The sequence below is a fragment of the Lytechinus pictus genome, chromosome 5 (genome assembly GCF_037042905.1).
Source record: "Lytechinus pictus isolate F3 Inbred chromosome 5, Lp3.0, whole genome shotgun sequence".
Classification (NCBI taxonomy): Eukaryota; Metazoa; Echinodermata; class Echinoidea; order Temnopleuroida; family Toxopneustidae; genus Lytechinus; species Lytechinus pictus.
In genome coordinates this window covers 44,082,373-44,096,461 of record NC_087249.1, presented here as the reverse complement: position 1 = coordinate 44,096,461, position 14,089 = coordinate 44,082,373, and the positions used below count along the sequence as shown (strand labels likewise).

Genomic DNA, 14,089 nt, shown 5'->3' with positions numbered 1-14,089 from the left:
TTCGTTTGTACAGAGACGGGAGGGTGCTTGACCAGAGCTGCGCTACCAACGGCTTGAGTGGAGATTGGTGATGACTGGATGAAGTGTGGTCTTTGACGGTAATTATTGTATCGAACAAGACGGTATTGAGGGGGAACCACACAGCGATGATGACGTAATTGACTTCCCCTCTGATTCAAGTGAAAGCGATGATCTCAAGTGGACACCTCGAGGTAGACAACTTCAAGTGGCTAAATTAGGAAAATTACGGTGGCTGTATTCTAGTTGAAGTTGACCGAACGAACAGTCACATGGGTGACCACTTCATCACACAATCTGAATCCCAAAACATAGCGAGCATGAAAGACGATATGGGGATCGATTTCAAGGACACATCCTCAGCTTCTATGGGTGCAAGCTTTCCAGACTTGAACTCTTCGGTCTGGGACAACTTGGACTATCCGTCGTCCTCTGGAGACGAACGCGGCTGTTACGCAACGGACTATGACGTCTCTGAAGGCGTCAAAGTATTTCTCACAGTGTCTTTCGTCTTGACCATTGCCGTGTGTGGTGTTGGCAACTCCTTGTTATGTTTCCTCATCATTAGACACAAAAGGCTTCGGAGCGTCACCAATCTCTTGATTGCCAACCTTGCAGGATCGGACGCGTTGGTGGCGCTCTTCAGCGCGCCCTTGTCACTGCATGTGTATCTTCAGCAGAACTGGACGTTGCCTTTCACCCTATGTCCTATTGTCGGGACAGTCAAGAACGTTTCACTCTATGTGTCTGTCAACACACTCCTGGTCATTGCCATAGACAGGTAAGATTCACAAACATCAATCATTCCACAGACTTTGATCTAAATTAGTGTTATGAAAGTAAGTTGTCCATCATTTGGCCCTGATTTAAGGCCATAATTACTCTGTAACATTTTAAAAAGATTTACAGTTAGAGCATGTATAGCGATAAAAGTGCCAAATAAATATTTGAAAGTTTGATTATTTAGCAGAAATCAGTGGTATTGTAAAATCAGTGGTATTGTGAACATAATTTCATTTTGAAACCCCCAAGGTCTTCACTTTTGAAACGCCCTCTATAGTTTTTAATATTAAAGTTCAAGTCACACTCCAGAAGAGCTCGAGAAGAACTTAATGTCGATAGTAAACAGATGGTGATAAAACTGGGGTGTTAAACCGACACCAGTTCGTGCTTCGATAGGAACATACCCTGAGACTGAACATGATACCAAAGAGTGTAATCATAAAATAAACGACCAAGGGTGTAATGCCAGTCAAAGGTGTTGTAATGACACCAAAAGCCGTTGTACAAACACCCACGAGTGTATAACACCATAATGAACACCGGAGTAAGTTGACTTATATGTACATCATTCAACATCACAATTTCTGTTGTGTATATATAACTTAAGTGTAAGAGTAACCTAGTGTTACGGTGTAAACGTGGTGGAATTAGAGGGATGGGGTATAGGGGTAGTTATGAAGTGAGAGAGACAGAGAGAGGAATGGAAGGGATGAAGTAGAGGAAGATTGAGAGAAAGACAGACCGATAGAGATTGAAAGAGAGAGATAGAGTAAGAGGGATAGAAAGAGGAAAGAGGCGTACAGAGTTGATAGATGAATTCATATCTTTGGTAGACAGTCGATTGTTTACGAGGGCAGTCGGAGATCATTCAGATTTTGCTTTGAACTCTGTTCAGGAATGGAAGAGATAGAGAGGAAGAAGTTCTAGAGACAGACAGACGGACAGAGACAGAAAAAAGAAAGGGAGGCAGACAGAGAGGGTGGGGGTACTGAGTTACGTGATGAGTTCATATCTTTGTTAGACAGTCGATGGTTTATGAGGGCAGTCAGGGGATCATTCATATTTTGCTTTGAACTCTGTTCAGGAATGGAAGAGATAGAGAGGAAGACGATCTAGAGACAGACAGACGGACAGAGATAGAAAAGAGAAAGGGAGACAGACAGAGAGGGTGGGGGTACTGAGTTACGTGATGAGTTCATATCTTTGTTAGACAGTCGATGGTTTATGAGGGCAGTCAGGGTATCATTCATATTTTGCTTTAAACTCTGTTCAGGAATGGAAGAGATAGAGAGGAAGAAGATCTAGAGACAGACAGACGGACAGAGATAGAAAAGAGAAAGGGAGACAGACAGAGAGGGTGGGGGGTACTGAGTTACGTGATGAGTTCATATCTTTGTTAGACAGTCGATGGTTTATGAGGGCAGTCAGGGGATCATTCATATTTTGCTTTGAACTCTGTTCAGGAATGGAAGAGATAGAGAGGAAGACGATCTAGAGACAGACAGACGGACAGAGATAGAAAAGAGAAAGGGAGACAGACAGAGAGGGTGGGGGGGGGGGGTACTGAGTTACGTGATGAGTTCATATCTTTGTTAGACAGTCGATGGTTTATGAGGGCAGTCAGGGTATCATTCATATTTTGCTTTAAACTCTGTTCAGGAATGGAAGAGATAGAGAGGAAGAAGATCTAGAGACAGACAGACGGACAGAGATAGAAAAGATAAAGGGAGACAGACAGAGAGGGTGGGGGGGGGGGGTACTGAGTTACGTAATGAGTTCATATCTTTGTTAGATAGTCGATGGTTTATGAGGGCAGTCAGGGGATCAGTCATATTTTGCTTTGAACTTTGTTCCGGGATGGGAGAGATTGAGAGAAGATTGAGAGACAGACTAAGAGAGGGAAACAGACAGAGATAGAAAGAAACAGAAAGAGGGAGAGAGAGAGAGAGCGGGAGAGATGGCGAGAGTCGAGAGAGGCACACAGAGTCACAAGATGAGTTAATATCTTTGTTAGACAGACGATGTTTTATGAGGGCAGTCAAGGGACCATTCAGATTTCGCCTTCTATTTTGTTCAGGGTCTTATTAGAAGGTCGATAGTCAATGCATTAATACCATCCACTGGGGTAGCCATGAGGGTAAGGAAATAGGTTTTGATACTACGTATGCAACATATTACGTTCAGAGACTCGTTGCGCAAGAAGTTGTATAAAAGATAAACATTTGTATTTGATTTTGGAGTTGCGTTTGGTTGCAACAATAAGGAGTTTTCCTCTCAAGAACACAGTAAATGTATTGAACATTCCCACCAAATGACAAACAACAGTTGAGAGGTCCAAAATTGGCGAACCGGAACAGTGTCGTCCTAAGTGCCGGAGCTGACGAAAAAAATGCAAGTATGTAGTTTGTGCAGAGTCAAGGACGAAACTTCTGTTTTGATTCACCAATGTTCGACAAAGACTTCTCGGTTGTTCTTTGTCGTGAAGGGCATTTGACAATACATTTTCTCTGTTCTAGAACCGCCTGTACGTTGCGGAGCAAAAAATCTTTTTAATGCAACCTGCAGTTGTTGATTTATTGAAAGCTAGTGAACCTTAATCTAATTTTCGAATATTTGTAAAGGGTCAGCTTCGAGTAAAGTTCAGGTGTAAATACACTGGTTTCATTTTCCAGGAACAAACTGTATTCAAAGTTCGCGAAATTTGATTTTTTTTAATTAATGTTTGATGTTTCAATAAAATTACTTATCAGAAAAATAAGAGTTACAGTCATATCTCGTGACCAATCCCATGTTGTGCTTTGGGGAAGAGACTGATGTTCGATTTCTTTTTTAAAACTACAGTTTGTTCAAGGGGTAGTAATATTTTCTGCAATATCTACCTTTCCCTAGCGATTCCTGCTTTATTTGATTGGAAGAAAATAATCAGATCATTTCGGGTGCCCCAGTTAAAAGCAAATCATTGCGCCGATTTCAGAGTTACTACCTCTCTAACCCTTTTAGATTATTATAGGCCTAAAAATTTATTGATTTTTCATCTACAACTTAAATTTTGCCGGTTTTTTTTTCATCCTGGCACCGTTTCTCGTCTTCATAATACTTTTTGTCTCCTTCTTTCTTCTTTTTGTATAATTTAATTTAGAACGATGGCGTTTTCTATTCATCTTTCTCCTCAATATGTCCATATCATTGTTTCTCCCCCCCCTCTCTAACTCTCTCTCTTTCTCTTTCTCGTTAGTCCTTCGGGTTTTTGCTTTCATCGATTATTTTTCTCCTTCTCATTGATATAATCAGTCGTTGTTCAATCGACCCTAATATCCTTTTTATTTAAATTGAACTTTTGACAAAGTAAGGATTTCTTATCACGCTTATACTTAATGTCACATCCGCCAACGATATCCGCTTCCTTTATTACATATATATGTGTGTGTGTGTGTGCGTGTGTGTGAGGGTATAAGGGTGTGTGTATATATCTATATAATTAAGTAAGTTATTACTGAGTTAATTATCATATATTCCTTCTAATCCAATACTTCATATATCTTATTTTAATTTTCTGTTGCCGACAAATTCATGGTTCAATATTTCAGACCGAAAATAAGATCGACTTCAATCTGTGAAACCATGCTGGTTGTAAATTGAATCCGCGATTGATTTTCAGTTTCTACCTGAAAAGGAGAACAAAATCGTATTACAATCCCGACTCCCCTCGATAACTCCACTAGCGGTCATTCCTCATTTAATAACACCCGTGCTTACTGCGCGCCATGTCGTTGAAATCAAATTTTTGGAGGGTTACACTGTGTCGTCTGCATGACATATTTTTCGGATTGTTAACTCACGTGTACATTGGCTGGGAGACGCCTCGCTACTGACAGTTGTTGGTTGATTTATGACCCGTTTGTATGGATGGATGGCTGGATTAAAGGTCCGAGTCAAATTAGATTTGGAGGCACCTATACGGAAGAGAGATCGATTTAGAAAGTATGGAAATTAATGAATTATTACTGCAATTCAACATTGCTAATAGCGTCAGTAGGCCCCTTCAAAAAGTAAAATTATACTAATCCCCAACACCCCCCCCCCCGCAACAGAAAAAAGGTTTTCAGGCTTATGATTATTGATATTTGATAATGATACAGCCTTACAATTAAAGGATTAATTAAATATACCATACCCTATACTTGAGCAGCGCCAAAAGATGTGACAGACACTATTCTACTACAAAAGAAAGCTGTTATCATTATTATGCCATGCATTTAGTCGATCTGTACATTAAAAAAATTGTCACTGCATTAGCCCATAAATCGATCTGGCATAGCCTACCAGATATCTGCAATTCTTTGCCACATAGTTTTCAAAATTGAAAAAAAAAACAGTACATGAAAGTTCATCTTAGTGTCATAGCTCAGCGTTATTAGTAGTGATAAGACGAATAAGATTTTTATTTGATGCCGGTGATGTTTTTCCGTTGTTTCCACATACATTTGTAAAACTTTTCTTAATTTGTTGCAGAAAGTATCGTGTTTCGACTAAAATTTTCACTGTAAACACAGTGATGTTAGACCTGACACCACTCTTTGTTTTAAGAGTACCACACCATTAAGTGTTAACTTTACACCCTTGCGATTGAACAACACCTGAGTGTAAAATCAACAATCAAAAGTGTTTTAAAACACCCATAGGCGTTGAACAAACACCTAAGATTTAACACTAGAGTGAAATAAATGATATGGTCATGTACAACAATCAACGCCAGAGTTCTTGCTGGATAAAATGAAAAAAAAATGCCCAAAATGCACAGTTCTAATTGATTGACAATCAAATTGTGATTGATTTTCAGGGTTTAGTTTGATTGCAACTATTTCTGCAACAGGGCCGTCAGAAACTGCTTGCAACCTGAAAGTATTGTAGAAACCGTAACTGTATTGCCAATTCAACTTAATTGTGATCAGTTGATTTTCCACTGAACTAAATAGTTTTTTTTTTTTTTTTACATAATATTCAACATGCAATAGAACATTTAAAATGGAGGGGGGGGGCTCTCAAGCAATGAATTACGCAACTAACAAATATATGGACAAATTGTAAAGAAAAAGAAACAAAACAATTACAGTACTTCATGTAATGGAGAAACTGGTTACGAAATACACAGGATAAAAAATCAATGTGTGTAATGACAAAAATCAATGAGGGGATAAAAAGACTGCTGCATAAGACATCCTTGACCTTCTTTGCCGCAAGGTGGACTTAAGAATAAAATCAAAGAAGGAAATAATAAAATCTTCCGGCGCGCTATTAAATATTTGCTCTTCGTCGAGTCTTTTACATGTTGTCCCGCTTTTGATTCTAAAGGACGCAAGAATTTGTATACCGGAGTTTCCGTCAAATAAGATCTATCGATCAAGCATCCTCTTTTTCGAGATAGACGTCTTTTAAATCTGATTTCTACCATTGAACATATCTATTTTGATTGTATCGCATTCGACTTCATATTTTTCATTTCTGGAAAGTTAAGTGCTAAAATACTCCCTCCTATTTGACAACTCGTTAGATCTAGGATGAGGAAACGTTAGTCGTAATTCTAATTCATTGAAGAAATAGTTTCTGAACGTGACAACAAAAATATTAAAAAAACATTTGCCCAAAAATGGGGAATTTTGCATAACATCTTCAGTTTTCCTCATTTACTTCTTTATTAGGCTTAATGCCTGTTTTTAGTTTTGAAGGGTTTTACCTTATAGTATGATTTAGTTGTCAAATGGAATAAAACGTATGAAAGACTTGATGTTAAATTGATAATCATGGGTGTAATTCTCTGTTAATGCTGTAATATTCACTTTCCCTTGGCCTGCGTGCAAAATCATCGTTATTTGTTATATTCTCTGCAAGTTTGTTTTTTTACTTTTTATATAATTATATACTTAAAGGTTATCCTCTTTCAAGTTATAATTATCCGGGATTTATTGTAAATTAAAGAGTTGTTATGATAATTGAAAGTAAGCCACATTACACTCATGCTATAGATGGTAACAATGACGCACAGATGGGGGACTTTGGAGCCATAGACCCCCAAAATATTCACAAACAAGAAAACGAATGAGAAAAGATAGAAAAGCAAAGGGAAAATTATGAAATATTGTATAATTTCTCTTAATGTAAATATCAATCACAAAAATAAGATTTTAATATAAAGGTCGGACATTTTTGCTCGCTCACTTCGCTCGCCCTTTTCGCCATGTCTGACTCACTCAAAATTGTTTGCTCATTACACCACTGAATGATAACGATTTGTCCACTTTCACTCATATATTAAATGATAAAAATAATAATTACAATTATAAATATATTCATTTTTATATCATTCAAATGAATACACGTGCCATGGGCATATCACATTTGTAAAAGGGTATAGGTTAGAGCTGAAAGTCAAGATTTATGTACGTCATAAGAGCATGTTGTGAGCGTCTGAAACATTATCCCCTTTATACTAATGTAAACTAACCGTCGTCTCAATGTACAACAATCTACAAATCAAAGTCAATGCATGGGACTACAGATTCCAAGCAGACGACAAAAAAAAAAACAGGTCACACAATACCGATCAATCGATATTCGCAACCGCGAAACGGGTATCCTGCAATGTATAGAAAATGTCTTGGATATTGCGATATGCCTTCATGGGACTGACATCTATAACACATATGACGTCGAGACCGCTACCTATGCACATTTTACACCAATTTATAGAAACTTATTTTTAGATGACTTAAAAGATATCGATATTTGCAAGAAGCTAGTATCGCTGAACTGCGTGTCAGAGATATGCCGCCTTTTCACTTGTGCATGAAATGCTGTTGACATTATCATATAAACAATGCTTGATGGTCACATATCTAGGACCGATATTTCATGACGAGAGCAAACACCTCGTAAAACGATGCTTTGTACAATGTAAGTGGCGCCAGACTGATTATCAAAAAAGTAAATGATCACATTAATATAACTCCGCGCAAAGTTTAAAGGTCAAGTCCACCATAGAAAAAAGTTTGTTTGAATCGGTAGAGGAAAATCAAACAAGCAGAACGCTGAGAACTTCTTCAAAATTGGATGTAAAATAAAAGAGCTATAACATTTTAAATTTTCGCTTATTTTTCACAAAACAGCTATTATGCACAAGTCAGTGATATGCACATGAAAGAGTCGATGATGTCCATCACTCACTATTTCTTTTGTTTTTTTTATTGTATGAATTATACAATTTTTCAATTATTAAAAATTTGACAATAATGACCAACTATACCGAATAAAAAATGCTCGGGGAGGAATAAATCTTTGTTTCACATGACAATGAGGAGAAATTCAAAATATTTCATGTAATAAAATACAAAAGAAGTAGTGAGTGGGCGACGTCATCATATCCCCCATTTGTATAATGACCAGGATGTGCATATGACTGTTTTGTGAAATTAAACGGAACTAATAATGTCATTGTTTTCTTATTTTACATCCGAATTTAATGAAATTTTCAGTGCACGTTAGATTTTTATCCTTTTATTCAAATCAACCTTTTTTTGGGGGGTGGACTTGTCCTTTAACAAAATAGGTTAATAGTGATGTTCTAAGAGTATGTTGTGCTTAACTTGTGGTTAATTGCCGTTAAAGAGGCATACCTCACGGCCAGGGACCTGGGAAGCAGGGGTGCTTCCTGGGGGTGCTGCGTGTATTATTTTCCATAGGCAGCACCCCCACGAAATCAGGTTCCCTTTGTATTTTTTTATATATGTTATAATGTACATAATTATCACATCCGACAATCACAAATCATTTACATACTCTTTTACATATTCCAATAACATCCCTCCTATAACGCGACTCAATCAAGCTCCGGCACTCCGATACAGACGTGGTCGCGCGCGATACGTGATAACCATAGTTTACACCTTACACACTACTCGATAGCAGGGAGGGGCATGGGTGTGGTTGGACTTGAAACTTCCAGGTTTTATGTCGAATCAAGTGTGCGCGCGCCAGACCGCCCGTGTTTTGTATTAACAATTACAAGTCAGACAATAGAAATCAATTTTCACAGTCTCTTTCGCCCTGCCCCATGGCCCTGGGAAGCGGGGGTGCTGGGGGTGAAGCACCACCAAAATTTGGGGGTGCTGCATGTGTTATTTTCCATAGGCAGCACCTCCTGGAAATCTAGTGGTAAGTTGATAGATGACAGAAATGTAATGAAAATGAACGACGTTTTGTAGACGCCCCCCCCCCCCCCCTTCAGAATTTTCCGACACAGTACTTAAAATAGTGTTTAAATTCACTCTTTTTCAGATCGGAGTATTTTCAGATCAAATGTTTTCTGCTCGCGCTTCGCGCTCGCATTATTGATTTTTATAATAAAAAATGTATTAACAATGCCCAGATACTAGGTCTTACTCTAAACACGCGCTCGCATGTTTATTCAGATACGCAGCTTGTTTTGGGGCTACTCCGGGCTGCAAATATTTATATCAAATACAATTTTATGAAAATCTGATAACAAATAGTGAAGTTATTTAAGTCTAAAGTTTAGCAATATTTTATGAAAATGGTGATATGCATGTCGTCATGAATATTTAATAGGTGGGTTGACTTGTGTGGAAATCTGTCCCCAAAGGTAGGGGAACCAGGGCCTGGAAAATTTGACAAGCAAAAAAAAAGAAGAAAAAAAGTTTTTCACCCAAAATGTAAGGTCATTTAGTCCAAAAGTTATTTTTTCGATTGTGAAGTGATGTATTTTTCTCCATGAAAGACCCAAAACAGTAGGGGGACATTTTATATTGTGTCCCCCTACTATTTTTGGTAGGGGGGACACGTCCCCCTGTCCCCTCTGGGATTTCCGCCCATGTGGGTTGAAGATGTCACATCCCCACTATCCTGTTTCTTGTGTTATTACATGGAATCAAAATTGTTTCATTTTTTCATACCAGTGTGAATGATATGTCTCCCTTATAATGAAATAAGTTGCAGCAAAGTGGGTTTACATTTCATTTTTCATTTAATACTTGTTTCTCCACACTTTTTCCAAGCTTGACAATGATTAACAAAATGAAAATCGAGCCTAAGCCATTTCATGTAAATCACAGCTCAGTGTAAAACAAGTATCGTCATGATGGCCACGGTGTGTGGGGGAGAGGGGTGGGGCGCAATGCACTCTTTGAAGTGTTTTGGGCAAAGAAACAAGTTAAAAGGTAAAATATATCTTCAAATCAATTTTACTAGCTAAATTCCACGTGTTCTTCATGATTAAGTTCTACTTTTATTCTCATAACTATTTCAAAGTTCTGCGCAAATCATTTTTCACTCACTTTTCAAAAGTAAGTGGTGCTCACTCAAGCGGAAATATTTTTCGACAGTTATATCGTCATTTGTTTAAATGGATCTTTTGTTAAAATGTGGAAAAATCTTCAGGATATTACAAAATAATGTATAATTTTACAGGATTTTTTTTAAGTGTAAACATTTTTGTGATACGCACTGTATAATCGGGTACAATAATATTGAAATAGGGCGATAAAAGTAGACTCTGTAACCCCCCCCCCCAAAAAAAAAAAGAAACAAGAGAGTGAAAAATTATCAATAATATTGAAGAAATATGAAAATAATAAAGGAATTAAATGAAAAAATAGAATGTCTATCAATTTTTTATTATTATTGGAAGAGATAGAGTATGATGTAAGTACTATAACAATTATATGCAAATAATTACCGTTGCCAAAGTATGATTATTTGCTTTATATTCCACATATAGGTAACGATGTGACTATAGAAAAGGAATGAGCACACTCCTAAAAACGTATATGAATTAAAATAGCACACACTGCACACAATTTCAGTGCGCGTACTTCAGATAATACTGAGTTTTCGATTCCACAATGCCTTCATCCTACGTATTGTTTTTAGTTAATACATCCTATTTTTGACTAGCCACCCCAAACCAACAATAATGAGAAACAAGATTTGAAGTTCGGGGTTTACTCAAGCATGAGATTTGCACACTCTGCTATCTCGGTAAACTGCCATGCAGTCTGCAAAAAATGAAGTCAAAGAAACTCTTTATCTCACTTGTTTTGTATTCAACTTTACAACTTCAAATTTTTACAGTATGCAGAAAAATAATTACTCTTTCAGATTAACAGATTCTTTTCTTCAAATATTTCCTTCAAATTTTCAAATTTTTCCTTGCGAATACCAAATTATTTGTTATATTTGGGTACAGAGAACCTTCTTGGCAACTTATTGTAGGTCTTACTTTGGGTGGCTGGTCAACGTTCTCCTTTTACCATCTCTTCTCTTTACCCTGCTCTCTTTCTTAACTTTCCGTCCATTCATCTGATTTACCAATCTCAATGCAGCATCCCGTGTATTCACGCTGTCTATTCATTATCAGCTTATTCTCAATTTAACACTATATTTCCCTCCTGGAGCGCTTAGGCAACGTCCATACTGAATATTGTTTCTACATAGTTATTGATATAAATTGATTGGTGCCTGTTGTCGTTGAGGGCCGGCCGACTCTCTGGCATACAGCTGAGAGCTGGGCGAGCTTCGAGCATGGTCAGCTGTTGCACCATCTTGCACGAACTCCACATTTCCCCGCACGCGATATACCACCACACACTCTTAAAATTCCCTTTTTGAAAGAGTTCGCGATTGATTAATAACTTGTATTTCACTATTAAACTTGAGATTTATTTCACAAATCTTTAAATCGTCTGCTTAAAATACAGTATAACGACGTGCAGCGCTGACCTAACTTCTTGCACCCGATACAAGCTTAGTTCAACTCTATCATGAAACAAACCCCGATCCTCTTAAACAATGGGTCTTTAGCTGCATGGACTCTACATGATAATATTTAGTCATGTGGTCTGCGTAAGTTTTATATCGATTTTTCAATATCATCATGTCATTCATAAGTACTGCTAAAACTCTTGAAACAGTTTTGCTCAGTGTTACCATAAATATTACAATCATGATAATAATTCTAATCAGAGTATAAATTACTGTTACTGAATAATTATTCATTTTAATGTGATTACTGTGTTTCTCAAATACACTATTTATAATACACTAATTATGTGTACAACCAACCTTGGGCATTTCTTTTGAGCATTTTTGCCCATTCTAAATTAAATGCTGCTTATTTGTTTAACCTTACTGGACAATATGCTTCCCGCATTGGGTAAAATACTTACCCAAACTGGTTGGACACATAATTACCCTCGTTCTGGTTGAAATTTTACCCAATAGTGTTTACAGTGTAGAAGTTGTCTGTAGTTCAAGAAAAGTAGCGAACATGAAATGAGTCATGAATGAAATCATTAGAAGGGCATAAAGCTTAATTGTAGTTCTGCATAGTGGGGGACGTATAATACCTGTATTCAAAGTAAATCATCTCACAATGATAAAGGAACATAATTTCATTCAAGCGATGCAGGTAGACTGCAATTTGCACTGTAAAGATGTCAATATATTGTTATGATTAAAGCAACGCTTTTGTCGCAACTCGTGCAAACTTCTTAAATCGTTATGTTATAGAACTACAACTTTGTTCCTTGTTTTGATTGTCAGATATTTTGTGTATACTCATATTGCATTTTCTATATCAATTTGTATATGAAAAAGTTGCATCAATCAATAAAATGAAATTGAATTAATAAAGAACAAAAGGAAACATTCGAAAACAAATATAAACAAAGCATAATGTATGAAAAATGACTAGTAACAATGGTAAAGAATTGTACGTTCTAAATCCCACGGATTTGAAATAAATTCAGATACGCTGTGAAAAAGAGTCCAGTCGAATATTACATTTAAAGGTTAACCTTGTGGATTTGAATATAGAGCTTAAAGAATTGAATCCAAAAGAAAATAATCTTAGGATTATCATCAAAATCCGAAATTCGGCTGGCCATTATTCACAACTGATCTAGATTTATTTTAAAATCCTTGAAATTTAGAGTGTAAAGGTTGTGGTGTGAATGGGGCCCAAATAGCGGGCTTTTCGCGGGTTTCTTTAGAATATCATAATGGACAATGACCGAGGCGGGCATATGTCAGAAAACAAACCTCCCAGGAGAGATGGAAAATGGCGGGCATATTCTGAATAGCTCACAGAGATCTCCACGTCGGTTACCATTACACGTGCTGGCTAACACTTCGCCTCCAAAAGGCATCCACAAATAAATAGAAAAACAGCTGAACCATGAAAAAAGATGATGAACTAGTTCGAGGGGGATTCGGGACCGTTTCAAAGAGTGTCTTGAGAGGAAGGGGATTTTATGATTTAAATGAAATCCGGGCGGCTTAGGCAAGTACCGAGTGCGCGTTTTGTATCGGTTTTGGGAAAGGTTAAACGGTCAGAATTTGTGCAGGCTTGATTTGAGCGGCAGAAGGAGTTAAGCAGTCACTCCAGTCCTTTTAGCTCTCTATTGAGTTGTTTGACAAAGATTATTCCCTTGAAATGAAAAGCGGCAAACGAGCGCCTTTGAATACCAATGGTTGCTGTCAACGGTTGCCTTAATCATTGTTGTCATAATGCGTAATTATAATTATGTTAACATTATCATGATCAAATTATAATTATTTTGATAACAAACCTGTATATCCATTACCTGTAACGAAATCTCGAAATCAGTATTTCTGAAATGCTCCCAGAATCTGAAAATAATAAAAGCATGGTAGTGACGATCACTGTTTTTTTACTATCGAATTGCATGCATTGGTCTCAATTGGATTTGAATAAAACTGTCTAAAGTTCCATGCTTCTTAAGGCTAACATGTTCCCGAATCATGACAAACTGTTGTATTTCAAACTCAAATAGGCCATAAACTCTTTGAATTCGTTTTCAGACCGATAACAACTTAAAATGTATTTTTTAAACAATTCGGAGGTTTTATTTTCACTTTAGAATGCCCTAGACCGAACCATAGCGGCTCGGCAAAGTTACCATTCGGCAGGTAATCTATTCGCACCGTGGCTCACCAGTGCAAACATACATGTACATCCCTCACAAATAAATAAATGGACCCACATCGGTCTGCTAAAGAGATTAAATACTTCCCCCTTAGACGGCATGTATTTCATCTCTTTCATGTCTCGAGTGATAACCGGTGATTATTTTTACGTAGTGGGCGTTAATTGATGGGGATTCTGGAAGAATATTTTACCAGTGATAAAAATAATGCGCTTATCTGTTTATGTGGAGTTGGGTGCGACTTTGAGGCCTGGGCCGAATCGGAGGGC

The 14,089-nt window shown here is 37.3% G+C and overlaps 1 protein-coding gene across 1 annotated transcript in view; it reads left to right on the top strand.

Moving 5' to 3' along the window:
- The first annotated feature begins 350 nt into the window (after window positions 1-350).
- The window catches only part of LOC129261379 (prokineticin receptor 2-like), a 33,376-nt gene continuing 19,637 nt past the window's right edge, over window positions 351-14,089 (top strand). The window contains exon 1 of the mRNA XM_054899443.2: window positions 351-799. Within this exon, the coding sequence (XP_054755418.2) occupies window positions 351-799 (449 nt within the window). The remainder of the gene's footprint in view (window positions 800-14,089) is intronic.